At 34.3% G+C, this 25630-nt stretch overlaps 1 protein-coding gene across 4 annotated transcripts in view; it reads right to left on the reverse strand.

Annotated features, from left to right (window-relative positions):
- IQCM (IQ motif containing M) overlaps positions 1 to 25630 on the reverse strand; it is a 471732-nt gene that overhangs the window by 315461 nt on the left and 130641 nt on the right. For all 4 annotated transcript variants that reach the window (XM_055384490.2, XM_055384492.2, XM_055384491.2 and 1 more), the window contains one exon: positions 2499 to 2566. In XM_055384490.2, coding sequence (XP_055240465.2) covers positions 2499 to 2566 — 68 coding nt within the window. The remainder of the gene's footprint in view (positions 1 to 2498; positions 2567 to 25630) is intronic.

Raw genomic sequence — 25630 nt, forward strand, 5'->3', positions numbered from 1 at the left:
TATTGATTTACTTAAATATTTTCAATTAAGTACATTTGTGTATTTTATATAGACATATATAAAATCTCACATATATACATATATATAGTTTTATATTGTTCACTACTTTGCTTTATTTTCACATTCAATTTCACTCTTTCATATTTCTCTCTCTCTTTGATTCTATGCCAGTAATATATTTTAAATCACTAAAGCCACTCAAGTTTAATAATTTATTAAGTATAGTTTCAATTTACCTCTCTTAAGTAATCATCAGAAAGCCTATTAAAATTTAAGATACAAATGGTATAAAAGAAGCATAATTGACTAAGAATATCACTATGCTGTGAGGTGAGATTTAGATTCTAGTCACAGTTCTGTTTTTTACTTTCAGGACCTTGAAGAAGTCACTAAATCTTTTTTATCCCAGTTTTCCTAATTGGAAAATAGAAGGATTGAACCAAGTGATGTCTAAAATTCCTTCAGCCATCATTCTTTAAAATATTTAAGACATCCCTGAAAAACTTACACAGGGTAGGCTATACAGAAAAATGTTTAGAGTCCAGATTATCTGACTGGCTGGCTGGCTCCAGGGAAATAACTATAATAAACATTCATCTTGGAGGCTGTCCAATTTTTTATCATTGAAATGGCTGGAGTAATTTTAACTTAGTAACATCTGTAAGGAAAAAAGGCTTCCCAATCAAATTAACCAGGTAAAGAATATTTCTAGGAAAAGGACTTACACAAGAACACAAACTGCTTTGAACACCATCAAATATTTTCAAAATAATGTACATGTGACTGTTATAATTTATTTGCTTTAGAGGAAGTCTCTCTGTGGGAAGGTTTTTGAAAACAAATTCAATTTCTTTAGTAGACACAGGTCATTCAGATTTTCTGTTTCTTCTTGTGTCAGTTTTGGTATGCTATCTGTTTTCAAAAAATTAGACTACTTCCTCTTAAATGCAAATGACATGAAGTTATTTACATATTATTTTATTATCATTCTAATGTCTATAGGATATAAAATTATGCCCTCTCTTTCATTCCTGATATTGGTAATTTGTGTTTTATCTCTTCTTTTTTAAAAACTGGTCTTAAAAAGAGCACATAAATTTTATTAATCTTTTCAAAGATTAATGTGCTTTGTTAATTTGATTTATTGTTTCCCTAATTTCTATTTCATTGCTTTCTGTTCTTATCTTTAAAAAGCCTGTTACATGTGCCCTTAAAAATAATGTATATTCTACATTATTGGATGTAGTCTTCTATAACTGCCATTTTTGGCAAATTAATTAATGGTTTGTTAAAATCTGCTATATGTAGAATTTTCATTTGATTCTTTTGTATAGCTTTTATTTCTGCACTGGGGATCTCCTGTTATTATGAACACCTTTTTTAAGTTTTGAACATTTATAGTAACTGCTTTAAAGCCATTATCTGCTAATTCCAACATCCATAGAAAGAGAAAAATCTTTTTTTCTTTCTATGTAAACAGATGAAGCAATTGAAAACTATGCAAGCTGTTACTTTAGGATGCACTTTCTTGAAGTCTTTTCTACACATGCACAATTCAGGAGTCAGCCCATAATTTTAGAAGAGTTTGTACACAGAATTGGGACTCCTCTCTCTGTGGTTTTCTCCTTTTATGAAATTTCCTAATCAACTTTTAGTCATTTTGGCAGCTCTAAACTCTGTCTTCTGATATTTCACACCATTAACACTGAGGTTTTCTGCCTAAGTTCTCACTATCTTACACTGCATGATGTTGGAAAAGCTAGATAAATGGGGATCTTACCTATTGCAGTTCCTTTCTTTCAAGAGTCAAATAGTTTCCCTCCAGTTTCTGTCCACATGCCATCACTCTCCAGTGCCTTCAAATATTCTTTTTCTAGCTTATAATCATTTATAATTAATAAATGAATGTATTCCCAGTGAATAAGAAAACACAAGTATAAAACCTGCCCTTTTCAGAAACTTCATTGGTAACTTTCCACAATTGCTTCTTTCAATCTCACGCTTTAATCTGTCTCACAAAATCAATGTTTTCAAAACAGTTTATCAACAAAGTATATAAAGTAGCAAAGCAATCTAAGAGTTTTTAACAGAGTCATTGAAATGCATGCTTAACCCTAGTGAATTGTGGTACATAGTTTCTAACAAACAAAAAAAAAATAGCTAAAACATATGCAGTGTCATTTACGGCATTGTCATTTACCGTCATTTACGGCATTTACTGTCATTTATGGCAAATTAAATGTTTCCACTGCTTTCTCCTAGATACTGAAAAGTAAAACTTCAGCTGGGTCTACTAACTGATTACTAAAACACTCAAAAAAATGCATTTTTCTCCTTTCCTCGTCAAATTAAAAGGCCACATTGAAAAATATGTATTAAAACCTGTGCTTTCAACAACCTATACTTCCTTAAACCTAGTTATTAAAGTCAGCAATTACATTGATAACAACAAAAATGAGTGCATTAATTTACACTTTTCTATTATATAAAAGATATACCTGGGTTGTGATTTTGGTTCTGGCTTGATAGGTTGTCGCTCCTTTTTAATAAGGGTTTTAAAGGTTTTCTATAATAAGGAAAAGAAGAGTTGACATAGTAGAAAAACAATGTTATCACCTATAAAATTTTAATTCCACTGATGTTCTGTTATACTATCAAAGGGAGAATCATTATAATATATATTATAAATCTGCACATTTATATACATTTTTTAGTATACTCAGAGGGGTATGACTGTTGAACCTCCTTCAGAACCTTTTAGCACCTAGGAATACAGTTCCTACTAGTTATTTTAATGAGCAAATATCCTTACAACTATATTATAGATCAGAATTTTATTTATTTATTTATTTGTCCTCTGTCTTACAAAAGAGATTTAAGATGCCTTTTAATAAATACAGTACATATGCAAAAGGGAAATAAAATCCAGTGAAGGGGAAAATATGGGTAGAAAAATAATGCCAAATATGCTCTGATAATTTGTGATATTTGAAATTTGGCTCTCAAAAACCTAACTATTGAGGTGTTATGGACTGAAATGTGCTTCCCCTAAATCCATATGTCAAAGCCCTAATCCCTCAATGTGACTGTATTTGAAGATAAGGTTTTTAATGAAGTAACTATGGCTGAATGAGGTCAAAAGGGCGGGGCCTAATTCAGCAGGACTGATGACTTTATAAGACGAGGAAAAGATACCCAAGAAAAGGCCACGTGAGGACACAATAAGAAGATGGCCATCTTCAAGCCAAGGAGAGAAACATCAGGAGAAACCAACCCCACGGACACCTTAATCTTGGACTTCCAGCCCCCAGAACTGTAAGAAAATAAATTTATGTTGTTTAAGTCACCTAGTCTGTGGTATTTTCTTATGGTATCCCTAACACACTAAAACACACAGTAACAAATAAAACAGTAGTTCTAACATTCACAATGTCTGTAACAAAGCAGGCTTATTTTCAGTGAAAAATTGCTTCCATAGGTTTTTCAAATAAACCTGGCATAACATACCAGCTTCAACAGCATCACTTCCAACAATTTATGGATTTTTCTTACATAATCCTTCAATATTAGTCAAAGATAAGAAGAATAACTGAGGAAGATAATTCTACAAGACCCCAGAAAAACTGGGCCATTGCCTGTCTGGTCATTCAGTGTGGTCCAAATGTAAAATTGATAGCCAGAGGCACTGATGGTTTGCATATCTACTTTATAATCTTCCAGGACAATTTTTGTATAAAATAGCTTTTAAAAAATAGGGAAGAGGAATTTGAAGTAAACTTGATAAATGAGTAAAATGGTTAGAGGATTTTGAGTTGTTAGTGTTGTTGTCTCCCTGAGGCGCTCTAAGAAGTCAGTAACAAAAATTTATTAGTCAGTGATATATGGTGTGCTCATGATACCACAAGGAAAGTGATTATTTTAGTTTTGCATTTTAAGTTTCAAAGGTGTCATTGACAACTAAAGCCAAAAATGTCTCTTCTATAAACTCTCAAGAGATATAAAGAGCCAATGTAAAGATGAAACGTGGAAGAAAGTGTGTTTATCCTGCAAAAATACTCAGCATTGACATACACTGATTTCTAAAACATTTTAAACAAATCACAAATCTCTTTTACTGAGTTAAGCTTCATTCTGACTTACGCTGCCATCTCAGATGCAATCTTACTTGTAAATGTTAATTTCATTTCATGGCATTCATTTCTTAAGAACTAACATTGACCTTTCTTCGGGAACACAACAATAACCCGGAAAATTGTTGTGCATCATCTCTCAATATTTGTTACATTTAGAATTCCCTGATCATGTTTCCTTTTTCAAAGTAAACAATAATCCTCAAGAATAATACTGCACTTTTTAAAATATATGTACAACATGTAAATGATAATAAAGCAGGAAGCAGGACCTATATTTTAAATGTCACCCTCAAGATGTTCCGTGACACATTTTCATGGCTATGAAAATACTAATGGCCAGAAAAAAATTGTTAATCTTGATATTTCATACTTTTACACAAAACAATACACTTGGATTGGGACACACTGTCCTTCTGTGCTACTACTGTTTACACTTGCCAACTTAATTTTTTTTTCAAGTCCTTCCTTCTTGGCCAGACTAACTGAATTGGCACATTCTCCATAATAAGGGGTGGCAAATGTGAAGGCTGTTAAGTAAAACAATCTCAGACAAACATTCCTGAGGATTTCCTTTCTTTAGATGTCCTCTGTGATTCTATTTTCTCTCTTCCAACTTCACTGCCTTTGCAACCTCCATTGATGTTTTCTACCTAACATAATTAGCGATTGATTTTTTCTTTTTCTTTCTTTTTTTTTTTTTTTTTTTTTTTTTGCTTTCCTTTTTGCAAAGTAAATATCGCCTTTGTTATAAGGGGTCTGGTGTTTTTCCAAGTCTTAGTCTTCTACATACTTATATATTCACATCTCAAGTCCATTCTGCCTTGATGTTTCACCTCTATTTTCTCTTAAATTCTTTCTCTCTTCTTTACACAGCCACTACCTGCTTCTTTCAACTTCTTTTTTTATTATTATACTTTAAGTTCTGGGATACATGTACAGAACGTGCAGATTTGTTACATAGGTACACACATGCCACAGTGGTTTGCTGCACCCATCAATCCATCATCTGCATTAGGTTTTTCTCCTAATGCTATCCCTCCTGTAGCCCCTTGCCCGCCAACAGGCCCCAATGTGTGATGTTCCCCTCCTTGTCTCCACGTGTTCTCATTGTTCAACTCCCACTTATGAGTGAGAACATGTGGTGTTTGGTTTTCTGTTCCTGTGTTGGTTTGCTGAGAATGATGGTTTGCAGCTTCATCCATGTCCCTGCAAAGGACATGAGCTCATCCTTTTTTATGGCTGCATAGTATTCCATGGTGTATATGTGCCACATTTTGTTTATCCAGTGTATTATTGATGGACATTTGGGTTGGTTCCAAGTCTTTGCTATTGGGAACAGTGCTGCAATAAACATATGTGTGCATGTGTCTTTACAGTAGAATGATTTATCATCCTTCTTTAAAAACCTGGTCTTCCCAGGCCAATGCATTTGGAGTGACACATTCTAAACACTTGGCTGAATATGTAAGTCATTTATTAAACTCCCCTGGAAAAATTTTCAAATTTTTGTAACAACCTAAATAGATGTATTGAAAACTACTTTTCATAATCCTTTTCCCCACATATTTTCTCAAATCCCACAGTTTAACCGGTACCAAGCTTCTGATAATTTACACAATATTTTTACACCTGAGGCTTCTTTCTAAAAAAGCACCTGTATAATCCATCAATTCCCTTCCTCTTTTCAAATCTCATTGGGATGATTTTTTCTTTTGACAGTTCCTTCATGGTCTAATGATTAAATTCTTTCATTAATAAACCATAAATCTTTAGCCTTCAATTTTTGCATTTTAATTATAAATATATTTCATTTAACTCCTATTAGCATAAAATTATAAAATATGTAATTTATAATTGGCCTATTATGCCCCAACACTTACACCCAAATGTGGTTAAAGGGTTTTTTTTTTTATACTTTAAGTTCTAGGGTACATGTGCACAACGTGCAGGTTTGTTACATATGTATGCATGTGCCATAATGGTGTGCTGCACCCATTAACTCGTCATTTAGCATTAGGTGTATCTCCTAGTGCTATCCCTCCCCCCTCCTCCCACCCCACGACAGGCCCCAGTGTGTGATGTTCCCCACCCTGTGTCCAGGTGTTCTCATTGTTCAATTCCCACCTATGAGCGCAAACATGCGGTGTTTGGTTTTCCGTCATTGCGATAGTTTGCTGAGAATGATGGTTTCCAGCTTCATCCATGTCCCTATAAAGGACATGAACTCATCCTTTTTTATGGCTGCATAGTATTCCATGGTGTATATGTGCCACATTTCCTTAATCCAATCTATCACTGATGGACATTTGGGTTGGTTCCAAGTCTTTGCTATTGTGAATAATGCCACAAAAAACATACGTGTGCATGTGTCTTTATAGCAGCATGATTTATTGTCCTTTGGGTATATACCCAGTAATGGGATGGCTGGGTCCAATGGTATTTCCAGTTCTAGATCTTTGAGGAATCGCCACACTGTCTTCCACAATGGTTGAATTAGTTTACAGTCCCACCAACAGTGTAAAAGTGTTCCTATTTCTCCACATCCTCTCCAGCACCTGCTGTTTCCTGACTTTTTAATGACCGCCATTCTAACTGGTGTCAGACGGTATCTCATTGTGGTTTTGATATGCATTTCTCTGATGGCCAGTGATGATGAGCATTTTTTCATATATCTGTTGGCTGCATAAATGTCTTCTTTTGAGAAGTGTCTGTTCATATCCTTTGCCCACATTTTGATGTGGTTGTTTGATTTTTTTTCTTGTAAATTTGTTTAAGTTCTTTGTAGATACTGCATATTAGCCCTTTGTCAGATGGGTAGATTGCAAAAATTTTCTCCCATTCTGTAGGTTGCCTGTTCACTCTGATGGTAGTTTCTTCTGCTGTGCAGAAGCTCTTTAGTTTAATTAGATCCCATTTGTCAATTTTGGCTTTTGTTGCCATTGCATTTGGTGTTTTAGACATGAAGTCCTTGCCCATGCCTATGTCCTGAATGGTATTGCCTAGGTTTTCTTCTAGGGTTTTTATGGTTTTAGGTCTAACATTTAAGTCTTTAATCCATCTTGAATTAATTTTTGTATAAGGTGTAAGGAAGGGATCCAGTTTCAGCTTTCTACATATGGCTAGCCAATTTTCCCAGCACCATTTATTAAATAGGGAATCCTTTCCCCATTGCTTGTTTTTGTCAGGTTTGTCAAAGATCAGATGGTTGTAGATGGGTGGTATTATTTCTGAGGGCCCTGTTCTGTTCCATTGATCTATATCTCTGTTTTGGTACCAGCACCATGCTGTTTTGGTTACTGTAGCCTTGTAGTATAGTTTGAAGTCAGGTAGCGTGATGTCTCCAGCTTTGTTCTTTTGGCTTAGGATTGTCTTGGCAATGTGGGCTCTTTTTTGGTTGCATATGAACTTTAAAATCATTTTTTCCAATTCTTTGAAGAAAGTCATTGGTAGCTTGATGGGGATGGCACTGAATCTACAAATTACCTTGGGCAGTATGGCCATTTTCACGATATTGATTCTTCCTATCCATGAGCATGGCATGTTCTTGAATTTGTTTGTGTCCTCTTTTATTTCATTGAGCAGTGGTTTGTAGTTCTCCTTGAAGAGGTCCTTCACATCTCTTGTAATTGGATTCCTAGGTATTTTATTCTCTTTGAAGCAATTGTGAATGGGAGTTCACTCACGATTTGGCTCTCTGTTTGTCTTTTATTGGTGTATAGGAATGCTTGTGATTTTTGCACATTGATTTTGTATCCTGAGACTTTGCTGAAGTTGCCTATCAGCTTAAGGAGATTTTGGGCTGAGATGATGGGGTTTTCTAAATATACAATCATGTCATCTGCAAACAGGGACAATTTGCCTTTCTCTTTTCCTAATTGAATACCCTTTATTTCTTTATCCTGCCTGATTGCCCTGGCCAGAACTTCCAACACTATGTTGAATAAGAGTGGTGAGAGAGGGCATCCCTGTCTTGTGCCAGTTTTCAAAGGGAATGCTTCCAGTTTTTGCCCATTCAGTATGATATTGGCTGTGGGTTTGTCATAAATAGCTCTTATCATTTTGAGATACGTCCCATCAATACCTAGTTTATTGAGAGTTTTTAGCATGAAGGGTTGTTGAATTTTGTCGAAGGCGTTTTCTGCATCTACTGAGATAATCATGTGGTTTTTGTCTTTCGTTCTATTTATAGGATGGATTATGTTTATTGACTTGCATATGTTGAACCAGCCTTGCATCCCAAGGATGAAGCCCACTTGATCATGGTGGATAAGCTTTTTGATGTGCTGCTGGATTCGGTTTGTCAGTATTTTCTTGAGGATTTTTGCATCGATGTTCATCAGGGACATTGGTCTAAAATTCTCTTTTTTTGTTGTGTCTCTGCCAGGCTTTGGTATCAGGATGATGCTGGCCTCATAAAATGAGTTAGGGAGGATTCCCTCTCTTTCTATTGATTGGAATCGTTTCAGAAGGAATGGTACCAGCTCCTCCTTGTACCTCTGGTAGAATTTGGCTGTGAATCCATCCGGTCCTGGACTATTTTTGATTGGTAGGCTATTAATTATTGCCTCACTTTCAGAGCCTGTTATTGGTCTATTCAGGGATTCAACTTCTTCCTGGTTTAGTCTTGGGAGGGTGTATGTGTCGAGGAATTTATCCATTTCTTCTCGATTTTCTAGTTCATTTGCATAGGGGTGTTTATAGTATTCTCTGATGGCAGTCTGTATTTCTATGGGATCAGTGGTGATATCTCCTTTATCATTTTTTATTGCATCTACTTTATTCTTCTCTCTTTTCTTCTTTATTAGTCTTGCTAGTGGTCTATCAATTTTGTTGATCTTTTCAAAAAACCAGCTCCTGGATTCATTGATTTTTTGAAGGGCTTTTGTGTCTCTACCTCCTTCAGTTCTGCTCTGATTTTAGTTATTTCTTGCCTTCTGCTAGCTTTTGAATGTGTTTGCTCTTGCTTCTCTAGTTCTTTTAACTGTGATGTTGGGGTGTCAATTTTAGATCTTTCCTGCTTTCTCTTGTGGGCATTTAGTGCTATAAATTTCCCTCTACACACTGCTTTAAATGTGTCCCAGAGATTCTTGTATGTTGTGTCTTTGTTCTCATTAGTTTCAAAGAACATATTTATTTCTGCCTTCATTTCATTATGTACCCAGTAGTCATTCAGGAGCAGGTTGTTCAGTTGCCATGTAGTTGAGCGGTTTTGAGTGAGTTTCTTAATCCTGAGTTCTAGTTTGATTGTACTGTGGTCTGAGAGACAGTTTGTTGTAATTTCTGTTCTTTTACATTTGCTGAGGAGTGCTTTACTTCCAACTATGTGGTCAATTTTGGAATAAGTGCGATGTCATGCTGAGAAGAATGTATATTCTGTTGATTTGGAGTGGAAAGTTCTGTAGATGTCTGTTAGGTACACTTGGTGCAGAGCTGAGTTCAATTTCTGGATATCCTTATTAACTTTCTGTCTCGTTGATCTGTCTAATGTTGACAGTGCGGTGTTAAAGTCTCCCATTATTATTGTGTGGGAGTCTAAGTCTCTTGTAGGTCTCTAAGGACTTGCTTTATGAATCTGGGTGCTCTTGTATTGGATGCATATATATTTAGGAGAGTTAGCTCTTCTTGTTGAATTGATCCCTTTACCATTATGTAATGGCCCTCTTTGTCTCTTTTGATCTTTGCTGGTTTAAAGTCTGTTTTATCAGAGACTAGGATTGCAACCCCTGCTTTTTTTTGTTTTCCATTTGCTTGGTAGATCTTCCTCCATCCCTTTATTTTTTAAGTAGGAAGGGATTTTCTTGGTTTTAAACAACCTTGTGACCCTACCAGAAACATTAATAAACACATCACTCACATAATACGAAATGTTTGTTTAAATAGGTACTGTGAAGAGAAAATTATTAATTGCAAATACATATAAAATTACAAACTATATATTAAAACATGTGAAGTAAACTGAAGAGTTTTTTTCTGCCAGGCTGGGCTATTAACACTAGCATTTGCCCTGAAGAAGTCAGTCATGTCCCTAGCGCCTTCTGTGAAATAGCAGTGGGCTGCATTCTTTATGCTGCTACTAATATGATTTAAACAGAAAAAAATGTCAATCACTTGCACACATGCAGAATCAGGAGGTACCAAACACATCTTTCTGAGATTTTTCACAAGCCAATCTCTTTACATTATTGAATTTGAGAGCTTCCAGGAATGCAAACAAACCACAGGATGGTTTAAAAGCCATATAACCACCCATGGGAGTTATGCAAAATCTTCTCATGGAGCCAGACCAGCCTCCACTTTGGAAGGTGGTCTTAAATGTAGTATTCCCTTTATTTACATTTCTTTACAGAGGTGAAGGTATCCCAAAGATAATGCTGGTCACTCTGTGATAGCCATGGCTTCAAAAAGCCATTCAACATTCAGATTAGGAAAGACTGGAGAAGATGACACAGAAAAATACACGTTGCTCATCTACCAGTCACTAGAGAAAATTTCTTTAACCTTCACAAAAAATTAAAACCACAGAAATATACTCATTTATGTAGGTATTTAAGCTAAGTGTAGGAGGCAATACACAGGCTGAAGAGAAGGAGGGAAATGGATAGGGAACTTTGCATCCCAATACAAGCCCCTGTAAAGGTTGGAATCTATTTGAAAAAAGATACAAGGGGATTGCTGTTTCTAGGAATATGTTCATAGTAACAAATCTCAACATAATCCAACAATAAATTCTAAAAACATAAAAATAAAAGATGTTGTTTAATGCATGGCTGAGCTGATGGGAAAGTAATGGAATTCCATTCTGGCCAAACACTGAAATGTTGAAATTACTGTTTTATAAGTTCAGAAGCTTGTCTTTGCCTTGGGGATGGTATGGCAATTTCTGACAGCTTAGAGTCTAGGTTTTAATGACCTGCATGCCCTGCAGTTGAGAGGTAAACATTGGAACCCAGAGTACCAAGGAAAGTCAAATCTAAGAAAAGTACTCATAAAACCCAAGTCTTGGAAGGGCAGTAGACTTAAGGCATAAACCAAGAGTTTTAAATTGTCCTGTAGAAAGAGAGACTGTGAGACCATATACACACTATGGCCTTGGCTCTGAGTGAAGAGATAAAATTCCTAGAAGTTCTCTAGGAATTTCTAATGACAATATACCATTTACCTAGATTTAGAGGTTCAATTCAGATTACTGTAATGCCATACAAATCTGGGCCACCACCAAAAAAGTTTGAAAATTTAGAATAAAAGTTGTCTCACCTTAGTAGTGCCCTAAAGCACTGGGTAAAAGCAATTTTATCAATCATTTTTAGATTGCAGTTTAACCCACACTTCTAAGAATTCTCACAATAAAATACCAAGAAAAATTAGCTCAAAATCAGGAAAATCAGTAAACATGAGAAAGCAGCAATCAAGGAATAAGAACCTACACATTCAGAACCTCAAAGACTAAATATACTGTAATTATTATGTACAGACTATAAAATAAGAATGAAATTCCATTTCTACATGTTTAGAGAAATATATTGAAGAAACAAAAAAAATTATCAAAATTGACTGAGCAGACTTGGAAAGTAACAATCGACATTATAAAAATAAAACACATAATATTTAAAATTGGAAACTCAGTGAATAACAAAAGAAAATAATAGACACAGATAAAAAGAGAACTGATAATATAAACTATGAGGGATAAAAAAACACCTAGGTTGCAGCAGTGAGACAGAAAGAGATGGCAAATATTAAAAGAGGAAAAAGAGTAAGGACAATGACAATTGAATGACTCACATATGTCTGATTAGAGATTTATAAAGTTTTTTCTTGTTGTTGTGCTTTTTTTCTTTGTTTTTTGTTTTTGAGATAGAGTCTCGCTCTGCTGCCCAGGCTGGAGTGCATTGGTATGATCTCGGCTCACTACAACCTCCACCTCCCAGGTTCAAGCAATTCTCCTGCCTCAGCCTCCCGAGTAGCTGGGATTACAGGCCCACGCCACCATGGCCAGCTAATTTTTGTATTTTTAGTAGAGATGGGGTTTTGCCATGTTAGCCAGGCTGGTCTCTAACTCGTGACCTCAAATGATCTGCCTGCCTCAGCCTCCCAAAGTGCTAGGATTACAGGTGTGAGCCACTGCACTAGACCTAGAGATTCATAAAATTTTTAATTAGAGTTTTATACAGAAATTATAGAAGACAGACAGTATTTGAAAATATAATGGCAGAGTTTTGTGTTTGGGGTTTTTGTTTTCAGAATTACTGAAAGACATTGATTTTCAGATATAAGAAGCCCAACAAAAATGGAGAATAGTTCAAAATAAACTACACTTACACACCTCATAACAACAAAACAAACCACACTTACACACCTCATGACAAAAAAGAGTTCTTAGAAATAGAGTACATAGACATATTACCTACAAAAGAAAGACAACTTGACAAACATCTTTTTTTACCCCCAGCAACAATGGTAGCCAGAAGACAGAAGAATGATAACTTCAAAATGCTAAGAAAGTATGGTTGAGAGGAAGAAAAAATACATTATCAATTGAAGTATTTTGCCAACTGACCCTTACTAATGGCACTTCTAAAGGATGTAGTTCAAGAAGGAAAATTATCCAAGAGGTCTGTGATGCTAGATGTAATGGCAAGTAAAATAATTGGGAAGCATATAGATAAACTTTAACAAACAACGACACAATGAAACAAAATAATTGTGTCTAATTTTTGAGGTTTTAAAAAAGAAAGAACTAAACTCTAGAAGTTAAGTCAATCTACCATCGTTGTGTGGAATAAGAAAGTAGGGAGTTTAAGGTAAAATACATTAAAATCTACAGATTAACCATTTATCAAAAAACAAAAACAAAAATATAAATGCCAAGCTAGCAGAAATGAAAGATAGCACAAGAAGATACTTCAAAAAATAAGAGAAGTATTTTTATTTCTTCTTCTTGGGCAAATAACAAGTACAAAATGGAAAGAACAAATAAAGGGCAAAAAATGAAATGAAAGAAATGCATTTAAATACATTTTTTAAAATACAACCACGAGATGTCACAAAGGAGAAATAAATAATTGCCCAGAAACATATAAAAATTCTCAACTTTATTTGTCATTAGGAAAATGTAAATTAAAATCACAAAGAAATATAATTTCATAAGTGCCAAATTGACAAAGGTTAAAACTTTGACAATATTAATTGTTTCCACGTGTATGAAGCAATGGAGACTCTCATAAACTGCTTCTGGAAGTGGAAAGCTGTTTGCTATTGCCTGGAAAAGTTGAACCTATGCTCACTTGACAGCACAGCCATTCCATGGGTAGGGATTACAGGAGTTGGTGGAGTAAATAGAGGAGCTGCTTATAGCTAGTGGCAATCAATTATTCAGGTAATCAATAATCAGTTATAGAGCTCCCACTGCACTGACCTTGCCCATCTGCCCCCAAGACTGGATGGCATATATGTACATAATATGACATCCCAGATGCAACAGAATGCAGGTTCATATTGATGTTAGGAGTGCTTGCCCTAGAGAAACTGACACCTATGCTTCGGGAGACATATAAAAGAATGCTTGTAGCAGGTTTTTTCACAATAAGAAATAACTTTTTTAAAAGCAAAATATCTCTCAGCTATAGAAAGGATAAATAAATTATAGTATATTTATTCAATGGGATGTTGTGCATTGATGGAAATGAATGAACCATGGGATTATACAACCACATCAATAAAGATGAATGGATCACAAAAATACATTGTTGAGCAAAAAAGAGAGTGAAGAAATTATAATTACATTTACACAAAGTTATAAACAAGCAAAAGTAAACAAGATACTAACTAGGAATATGTGTACATGTGCTAAAATTGTATGGAAATGTAAGAGAATCATTAACATAAAATTAAGGAGATGTTTCCTCAGGATATGAAGAGAAGGAAAAAGACACACAATGTTCTAATCCTTAAGCTTTGTGGGTCTTTTTTTTGAGTATTATTCCTTCACACACGTGCAGGTATACATATATATACTCTGAAATGATTGACATATAAAACAATAGAAAATTTTTAATAAAATTGCGGAAATATTCCTTGAGCTTAAATTGAGCATATCACCCTGTGGTAATAGGTTTGGCAGATATATGACAACTTCCTATAAGGTTATATGGATCCAAATTTCTCCTGTGGTTTGTGTATGCTTTGGAAACTCTAAGATTGAAGAATGCCAAGCAATGAACAGCTGCTGCCAGGTGTTAATTACTTTATTCTGAAGTTTTAAATTGTACAAGTCTGTAATACTTGTTACTAATTTTTTATTAGCTGGAATTAAAACTTTTTATCTAAAAGGCCAGATTGAAGAAATGAATTTCCATTTTATAATTTGGGGGCATTTTAATATACTTGTGTTCATATTGATGTTGAAGTTGATACTTAAAACTATGCAAGTTGATTATTTTCTTTTGAACATGATTCCCACCTTTGGATTTTAAAGGAGCCCCCTGAATAGTTAATTTTTACTAAACAATTCAGTTATAAATTGGACAGTATTTTTAAAAATTGAATTCAATCCTTTTTACTTGTGTATTTATTCAGGATTAATTTGAATGTAAATCCATTCTAAATGATGAGTTCTGCTATTATTATGAGATTTATATTCTACGTGGCAGGTCTGGAGCTGCATCACAGAACTAATAAAAAATTGTTATATCTAACAATTAGAGTCTGCTTTGTGCTTTATGTGTATTATCTTCAATCTTCACCAAGACTCTGCAAAGCAGTTGTTTTATTCCCACTTTTCCTGAGGAAACTGAAAAATTTAGTATCCTTCCCTTGATTCCATAAGTAAGAGATGGATAGAATTCAAATTCAATATACTAAAATTCAGAAAGTTAAATTGGGGATACAGGTGGGAAGTTTTTAATCTATGAAAATAGAATACAGTGAAAAAAGATAATGATGGAGTTCACATTAGATTTTTAATTACTTAGCCATCAGCAATTTTGTCTTCTACATTGTTTATTCATTTAGAAAAGATCCAGTGATTTTCTAGGGAGTCTCTGGGAATTAATCTTAATGGGATTTACAGCTGCCTCTCAGAGGCACTGGGGTCAAAGGCTGCCCTAGCCTCCCAATTACAACTTGACTATCACTCCTTGTTTGGAGGACTTTGATGGAGAATTATCTAAAACAGTGATTCTCAAACTTCAATGTGCTTATAAATCACCACGGATCTGATTCCTAGAGACTCAGGATATGCTTACATAAATATATCAGTTGAAACTGTCCAGAATAATCCATCTGGGTGAAAGCTCTATTATCCAAATACCTAGAAAATTTTTTCAGGACAATTTTGACATCAACTGTGGTCCTATTTCATTATTTGAGAATGTATTTCTAATATCTTTGATTGGGTATTATCTCATTCCTCAACTTTCACAGAGAAATGGCATTCCTACCCCACACAATGACTAAATTCATAGAATTTCTGCACTTCAGGTATTTATCAGGAAAAAAATTACCTCGTACGCATTGTCACTACTTATAAAAAGCTCACTTAATGTGAATAATTTATGGAGAATCTTTTAAAACAGTGTTTCTCAAACTTTAAAGTGCTTATAAATCACTACAGATCTTCTGATTCAATAGATCGGGCTGGGGCCTAAGATTCTACATTTCTAACAAATTCCTAGGTGATAACAATGCTACTGACCCATGGACAACACATAGAGTAGACAGGGCCAAAAATACATTTCTCCATTCCTCAAGATACCTTCAAATCTATCTCTGATTGAAACTAAGCCAGCATGTAGGTAAACTTAAACAATGACACAATGAAACAAAATAGTTGTGCTACCATTTAGGGAGAAACAGCAAGAAGAAAAGGCTGTACATGTTCAGTACAGATGCGATTTAAAAATATGTATATTTTTGATCTGCAGTTGGTTGAATCCATAGATGCAGAACCTATGGATAAGGACAGCCAACTGTTCTAGGATAATATTGTTTCCACACCACCTCCACAACAACCAACACCTCTAAGCCCTCCCACTCCTGAAAAAGTGCTTTCACCAAATTGTACTTCAGGCTTATAAATAAAATGAGGGTCAATATTTAGTATACTACTACATTTTATGAAAGTATATGTTTTAGTACATTACAGTCAACCCTTCATCTGGTTCTGCATCTGCAGATTCAACCAACATTGGATTAGAAATATGTTTTATATGGCCTGGTGCGGTGGCTCATGCCTGTAATCCCAGCACTTTGGGAGACCAAGGCAGGCAGATCCCAAGATCGAGACCATCCTGGCTAACACGGTGAAACCCCGTCTCTACTAAAAATACAAAAACAAAATTAGCCAGGCGTGGTGGCTGTCGCCTGTAGTCTGAGCTACTTGGGAGGCTGAGGCAGGAGAATGGCGTGAACCCGGGAGGTGGAGCTTGCAGTGAGCCAAGATCGTGCCACTGCGCTCCAGCCTGGGTGACAAAAAAAAGAAAAGAAAAGAAAAAATATGCTTTTTACTAAACAATGAGAAATTAGAATACATCAATAAAAATATACAAGGAAAAAACAATACAGTATAAAAACTATTTACATGCTATTTACATCATATTATGTATTATAAGTAAGCTAGAGATGATGTAAAGTATAGGGGAGGGCTTGTACAGGTTATACAAAAAATAGTATGCGACTTTACGTAAGGAATTTGAACATTACTGGAATTTGGTATCTGCTGAATATCAATTCAGAACCTCGAATACTAATTTGGATACTGGAACCAATCCCCTATGCATATAGTGAGATAACTGTATTCATTACATTTATTTCATAGTACCCTCTTTATTATCATCTACATGACACATATTTCTGGTTTGTTTGCATTTATTTTATGGAAACACTCTGAATCAAGTGACCAAAAATTTATCCTCTTTTATTAATTGATAAAATGTCCATGGCCAAATTTATGGCCTTCTTATTACAAACATCTAATATACCAAATTCTGAATCTGTATACTTACCTAAATCTTAATTTCTTATTTTCTATTTTCTTTTCCATAACCCCTGATGTCTTTATTTATGTAATATTTCATGTTGTATAGATTTTTATAAGGTATCATAAATTCTTCATGAAATAATGTACATTTTTAAATAATTTAATAAAGTTAATAATAGCTATAATATAGTAAGTCCTTACTATAACCCACTAATACTATGCTAAGCCCTTTTCATATATGATTATCTATTTTTTGTTGGTTATCAGTTTGTCCTTTTTTATGCACTCTTGTTTTGGAATAGAAGAAGCAATAAAAATCCAAAAAATTCAAAACCAACACTATTTAGAGGGCAATTTAACCATATATAACAAAAGACAAAGGAAAAAGGTAGGAGTAGGAGAGGTACCAAAAATTCCACTGCAAGGAATTTTTTGTAAAATATTAAATCTACAATAACTTAACTACAAATATAGTGTACTACATTTTGCCAAAGCTCTGTTCAATTGCCAAATAACCAAAAAACAAGTTATTTCCATAAATAGGATATTGCTGTCATTTATTTCATGGTAAGAAATATGTTAATCTATATAGAAAGATTAATTTGAAAAAATAGTGGCTATTAAGTATTGTTATAATAATTATGGTTGATTTTCTCCTTATTTTGCTCATCTGAGTTTTCTTCAAAATATATGTATTGAAAGCATAATTTTAAAAAATCTTAACACATGATAAAAGACAAATGTTAAAAGGCAAAGGTTAAAAGTTATCTTACATGTTTGGTTCAAGAGTAAAACTGGAATCAGATTAGGAATCAATCACTGAGGACTCAAGTGTCTTAAAACAATCTTTCATCATTGATATGGCATCAATTGTTTGATAATTTCCTAACACAACAACTTGGTGTAGCCTCTTAATTACTACCAACCAGGTCTCACCATTTGTGACCTATTCTTCATTACTAGGATCCCCTAAGAGTCACAGTTTTGGGTTTGTGTCCCTATGATAGACTCAATCCTTCCATCTAGCCAATGCAACACGCCTTGCCTGTGGTCGAAAAAGTGGTCTTCTAATGAGTGTTAGAGGGTGTTAGAAGATAGAAAAAGAGAAATCAACAAGAAAACTCCCTGACAAAATGAGAATGGCCACTGATTTCAGAGAAAAGGAATAGTTAAAAAAAAAAAAAGTCAACTTCAGAACAAAGAAATTAAGAACTGTATGAGTCTTTGTTGTCAATATAGAAAAAAAAAATTACAGCAAAATGTAGACAACATCCTAAATTCGGCATTTTTACCCTTTTTCCTCTTCTTAATATTATAGCTGTGTTTTTCACTGCTTTTGAACTATGTGTATATGCACATCTGTGACATGTGCATCCTCATCTCCTTATCTTTCCTAGTCTCCTTCACCAACTACTGCCACCACTACTGTTATTATTAGTACTACTGCTGCAAGTCTACAATTCTAAGACTCTGAAATGTATAAAAAGCTCTGAAAACCAAAAAAGTTTTCATAATATATATAAAGGTAAAACTTAACACCTGATTTTGGGTGGCAAAACCTGACCTAAGCTGACCAACACAAGGCCTATATAGTGGCCTCTATCTACCACTTGATGAGAATATGCATATGCTACAAATATTAGCAAGTGTAATTACTGGTTTGATTGTGAATCCACTTATCTTCTTACCTTTCTAAAATTTTAAATTTTCAGAATTCTTACATATGTGTAGGCCCAAGAGTTTCAAATAAAGGATTATAAATCTACACAACTAATATAAGCTGTAACTATTACCACTGCTGCTGCATGTGTTATAAAACTTTGCCTTTATGTAGCTCTATATTTGTTATTCCAGATCATTCTAACAGCTCATCAGCCTAAAGGTGTATAACTAAAGATCCATCTATTGTTTAATGAATACATGACTTTTAAAACATTTTACCTGATCATTTTAAAAAAATACTGCAAATTTAAACCAACACAATATTAACAGCCACAATATCCAAAGCCTGTGGCCATAACCCTGGCTACTAGAACTTTCTAAGTCTTCTTATTATTACTACTGAAATTTTCATTTGTATTCAACATCCATGTCTGGTGTATTTTGTTTGATGAAAACAAGCTAATTAGTGCTAAACCTTCCCTAGTTCATAAATTTATTCCTAAGAACATTAAAAGGAAGTCAAGTGAGACATGTTCAGTAACAGATGTTTGCCTTATTTGGCTGCCTTTTTACAGTTTGTTCTCTTTCATTACTTTTTAAGAAATTTAGTTAATGTTCCCTTTACTAGAGAACAAGCATACCTAGCTTCCCAGGAGGTGATGGGGGGTGGGAGGAGGGATTCCCCAGGGCAGGCACAGTCTGTTCATTTTCTTAATCTGCTATCTGCTCAAATGCTCTCTACATTCAACTTCTCATTCTCCCATCCAGGTATTCACTTGTGTGATTTCACAATCACATATCTGTTAATCTCACCAAACAATGCCTATGTTGACACAACTGTACAACTAAAACTATTGTTAACAGTATTACTAATGTGTATGGGCCTAGTGCTCCCCAAATATCTTTCCCACATAAGGATATCTCAGAGCAAAAGGTCAATTATGATTGAGAATTGGGTTGAATATTTTGGCTTCTACAGTACAGAAAGAATGTGAAGTGGCCTCCAAAAGCAAAAAGTCAATGGCCTTTTATAATAAAGGAAACTGAAAATGGGTATTAAGAGTTTTCTCTAGAATATTAAATTCATCCAAAAATACACATTTAAAATTATACTACTTATTTACCTATACCTCCACATTTGAAAATCTTTTATGTAGGTGGTACTGTGATGTGGTTTAGGAAGTGGCATGTTGGTATATCTAAGTAACATTACAATTCACATCTTGCATTTGCCAAGAGTGCTTTCTTTCAAAACTCTATGAGAATAGTTGAATATACATGTTGATCTATTTACTGCTAAATAAATTTTGCATGCAGTACATTCTCCCAATAAGTATCTTCTAAGCTAGGACAATAGTAGGGTTATTATCTAAAAAGAAACATTAAGTAAAATAAAATAAATAATGGTTGTAAAAATACACTTTAGGCCCAGATAATATTGCTGCAAGAAAACATTACTATTAAAATATGGGCTTTTATTCTGGTGCTACACTGGTCTTGGAGGCAGTGAACTTGGGGTGTACATGACTCAATATGACACCAGCTGTAGCAGCCAAGGGAATGCAATGCCTATATAACCCCTCCCCCAACTCCAGGCAGTGAAGCTCAGAGAGAGATTTCTGCTTGGGGGAAGGCAAGGGAAGGGTACAGAGCACTTTGTCTCGCAACTTGAATACCAGCTCAGCCACAGTAAAATAAAGTACCAGAAAAATTCCTTGAAACCCCTGATTCCAGGCCTTTGCTCCTGGATGGTGTTTCTAAACCCACCCTCAGTCAGAAGGGAATCCACAGCTCTGATAGGACAGAGACCCAGTCTTGGCAAGATTCACCACCTTCTGACTAAAATGGCATTGAGCCTTGAATAAGCAAAAGAGGAAGCAAGGCAGTATTTGCTGTGGGCCTTGGGTGAAACCCAGTTCTGTGCTGGTTTGCAAGGCTTCAGCTGGGAACCTGCATAATGCCATTTGTGATGGCCATGGGAGTACCAGCATCACCCCTCCCCCAGCTCCAGGCAGCCCAGTACAGAGAGAGACTCCTTCTGTTTGGAGGAAACAGAGGAAATACAGTGAGAGACTTTGCCTGGTAACCCAAGAGTTGCAATATTCCTGGGTTTACCAGGAACACTGGTATACCATAGTGCTGAAACAGCCGCAGTGACCACAGCCTTAGGTCACAACACTCAGTCCCCTTTAAACTACTAGAAGGCCCTCTCAAGAAGTATGAATACAAACAAGCCCAAACCACAAAGTTTGAAATAAATACCTAATTCGTCAATGCATAGACATCAATGAACATCCACAAGCATCAAGAACATCCAGGAAAACATGACCTCACCAAACTGACAAAATAAGGCACCAATGATCAATCCTGGAGTGATGAAGATATGTGACCTTTTAGACAGGGAATTCAAACTAGCTGTCTTGAGGAAGCTTGATGAACTTCAAGATAACACATAGAAGGAATTTAGAATTCTATCAAATAAATTTAACAAAGATTAAAATAATTTTTTAAATCAAGCAGAAATTCTAGAGCTGAAAATTCAACTGACAAACTGAAGAATGCACTAGAGTCCCTCAATGCAGAATTGCTCAAGCAGGACAAATAATTAGTGAACTCAAAGACAAGCTATTTCAAAGTACATAAAAGAGAAAAAAGAAAAAAATACAATGAAGCAAACATACAACATCTAGCAAATAGTCTCAAAGGGGCAAATCTTAGAGTTACTGGCCTTAAAGAAGATATAGACACAGAGAGATCAGAGTAGAAAGTTTACTCAAAGAAATAATAACAGAGAACTTTCCAAATCCAGAGAAAAATATTAATATCCATGTACAAGAAGCTCAAAGAATACCAAGTGGATTCAACCCAAATAAGACTACCACAAGGCATATAATAATCAAAGTCTTACAGGTCAAGGATAAAGAAATGACCCTAAATCAGCAAAAGAAAAAAAAGCAAATCACATATAAAGGAGCTCTGACAAGTCTGACAATAGGTTTCTGAGGCTAGGAGGGAGTAGGATAACATTTTCAAAGTGCTGAAGGAAAAGCACAACTAGAATGTTATATTCCATAAAATTATCCTTCAAACACAAACAAATAAAGACTTTCCCAAACAAACAAAAGGTGAGAGATTTCACTGATACCAGACCTGTCTTCCAAGAAATACTAAAGGGAGTGTGTTCAACCTGAGAAAAAAAAGAGGTTAGTGAGCAACAAGAAATCATCTTGAAGGTATACAACTCACTGCTAAAAGTACACAAACACAGAATACTCTAACAATGTAATTGCGATGTGTAAACCATTCATATTTTTAGTAGAAAAACTAAAAGACAAATATAACAAAAATAATAACTGCAACTTAAGAGATAAATAATATAAAAGATATAAATAGAGATAACAAAAAGTCAAAAAATAGGAAGCATGAGGTTAAAATATAGAGTATTTTAGTTTTTGTTTTCTTTGTAATAAGAGTTAAGTTGCCATCAGATTAAAGTAATTGATTGTAAGATGTTATTTGTAAACCTTATGACAGCCAAAAAACAAAAACCTATTTTAGATACATAACATTTTAAGAAAAGAAATTAAAACATACTACCAAAGAAAATCGCTTTTACACAAAGGAAGATGGATGGAAGGAAGGAAGGGAGGGAAAAAGGAGACAAATAACAAAATGGCAGTAGTAAGTCCTTACCAATGAATAATAACATTGAATGTAAATGAACTAAATTTTCCAATCAAAATACATAGAATGGCTGAATGGATTTAAAAAACAAGAGCCAACAATATGGTGCCTACAAGAAAGTCACTTCACCTATAGACACACATAGACTTAAAATAAAGGAATGGAAAAAAAATACTCCATGCCAGTGGAAACCAAAAAAAGAGTAGGAATGGCTATACTTATCAGATAAAAGAGATTTCAAGACAAAAAGGAACAAAGAAGGTTATTATATAATGGTAGAGGAGATAATACAGCAAGAGAATATAACACTTTCCAAATTATATTCATCCAACACTGTAGCACCCAGAAATACAAAGCAAATTTTACCAGAACTAAAGACAAATATAGACTTCAATATAATCATAGCTGGGTACATCAACACTCCACTTTCAGCATTAGACAGATAATCTAGACAGAAAACCAATTAAGAAACATTAGACTTAATCTTCACTATAGACCAAATGAACTGAATAGATATTTATGGAATATTTTATTCAACAGCAGCAAAATACACATTCTTCTCCTCAATACATGGAATATTCTCAAGGATAAACTATATGTTATGCCACAAAACAAGTCTCAAAAAATTTAAAAACATTGAAATCATATGAAGTACCTTTTCTAACTACAATGGAATAAAATAGAAATCAATAACAAGAAGAACTTTGAAAATGGTAGAAACATATGGAACTAAATATATTCCCAAATGACTAGTGGTTCAGTTAAAAAATTAAGAAACAAATTGAAAACTTTCTTGAAACAAATGAAAATGAAAACGCAACATACCAAAACCTATGGGATACAGCAAAAGCAGCATTGAATGAAATTTATAGCAATAAATGCCCATATCAAAAAAGCAGAAAACAGTCAAATAACCTAATGATGCATCTTAAAGAACAAGAAAAGCAAGAACAAACCAAAACCAAAATTAATAGAAGAGAAAAATATAAAGATCAGAGCAGACATAAATGAAATGAAAACAACACCATGAAGGATCAAAAACCAAAAAGATGGTATCTTAAAAGGACAACAAAATGAACAAAAGTTTAGCCAGACTGAAAAAAAAAAGACAGAAGACCCAAATAAATAAAAGGAGAGATGAAAAAGGAGATATTCCACTGATACCACAGAAATTCAAAGGATCATTAGAGATTATAATTAGCAACTATACGCTAATTAATTGGAAAGCCTATAAAATGGATAAACTCCTAGACACATACAACCTACGAAGATTGAACCACGAAGAAATAAAGAACCTGAATAGATCAACAACTAGTATTGAGATAGAAGCAGTAATTTAAAAATCTCCCATCAAAGAAAAGTCCAGGACCTGATGGCTTCGCTGTTGAATTCTACCAAACATGTAAAGAACAGCTAATACCAATTATACTCAAACTATTTTTTAAAAAAATTGAGGAGAGAATACTTCCAAACTCATTCTACAAGGCCAGTATTAAGCTGATACCAAAACCAGACAAAGCCAGAACAAAATCAAAGAAAACTACAGGCCAATATCTTGACCATAGATACAAAAATCCTCCAAAAATACTAGCAAACAAAATTCAAAAGTACATTAAAAGGATCATTCATCATGATTAAATGGGATTTACCCCAGGGATGCAAAGATGGCAAAACACACAGATTAATAAATGTGATATATCATACCAACAGAATGAAGGACAAAATCATATGATTGTTTCAATAGATGCTGAGAAAGCATTTGACAAAATTCAGCATCCCTTTATGATAAAAACTCTCAACAAACTCGGTATAGGGGAAACATACCTCAACATAACAAAAGCCATAGAAGACAAACTCACAATCAATACCATTCTAAACGGAGAAAAACTGAAAGCCTTTCCTCTAATATCTGGGACAAGACAAGGATGTCCACTTTCACCACTTTTATTCAACATAGCACTATAAGTCTTAGAGTATTTAACAAGAAAAATAAAGGGCATCAAAATTGAAAAGGAAAAAGTCAAATTATCCTAGTTTGCAGATTATATGATCATATATTTATAAAAACATAAGCACTCCACCAAAAAAATATTAGAACTGATAAACAAATTCAGCAAAATTGAAGAATATAAAATCAACTTACGAAAATCAGTAGCATATTTATATGCCAACTGCAAACAATCTGAAAAAGAAACCAACAAAGTAATTCTATTTATAATAGCCACAAATAAAAACACCTAGGAATACACTTAACCAAAGAAGTAAAATATCTCTGCAAGGAAAACTATAAAACATTGATGAAAGAAATTGAAGAGGACAAAAAAATGGAAGGACATTCCAATGTTCATGAATTGGAAGAATCAATTTTGTTAAAATGTCTATACTACCCAAAGCAATATACAAATTCAGTGTAAAACATATCAAAATACCAATGGCATTCTTCACAGAAATAAAAAATAATCCTAAAATTTATATGGAACTGCAAAAGACCCTGAATAGCCAAAGCAATCCTGAGTAAAAAGTACAAAGCTGGAGGCATTGCATTACCTGACTTCAAATTATACTACAAAGCTATGGTAACGTAAACAGCGTGACAGTGGCATAAAAACAAATAGACCAGTGGAACAGAACAGAGAAACAAGAAGTAAATTCATGTATTTACAGTAAACTCATTTTCAACAAAGGTGCCAAGAACATGGCCTGGGAAAATAACAGTCTTCAATAAATGGTGCTGGGAAAACTGAACATCCATAGGCAGAAGAATGAAACTGGAACCCTATATCTCACCTTACACAAAACTCAAACGAAAATGAATTAAAGGCTTAAATATAAGACTCAAAACTATGAAAATACTAGAAGAAAACACTGGGTAAACACTCTAGGATGTAGGTCTTGGCAAAGATTTCTTGAATAAGACCTAAAAAGCACAGGAAGCCAAAGCAGAAATTTAACAAATGGGATCGTATTAAGTTAAAAAGCTGCTTCACAGCAAAGAAATCAACACAGTAGAGACAGCCAACAAATGGGGGAAAATATTTGCAAACTACCACCTAACAAGTGATTAATAACCAAAATATATAAAAAGCTCAAACAACTCAATAGGAAAAGATAAATAATCTGATTTTAAAATAGGCAAAATATCTGAATAGACATTTCTCAGAAGAAGACATACAAA

This window comes from Gorilla gorilla, chromosome 3 (assembly GCF_029281585.2).
Source record: "Gorilla gorilla gorilla isolate KB3781 chromosome 3, NHGRI_mGorGor1-v2.1_pri, whole genome shotgun sequence".
NCBI lineage: Eukaryota > Metazoa > Chordata > Mammalia > Primates > Hominidae > Gorilla > Gorilla gorilla.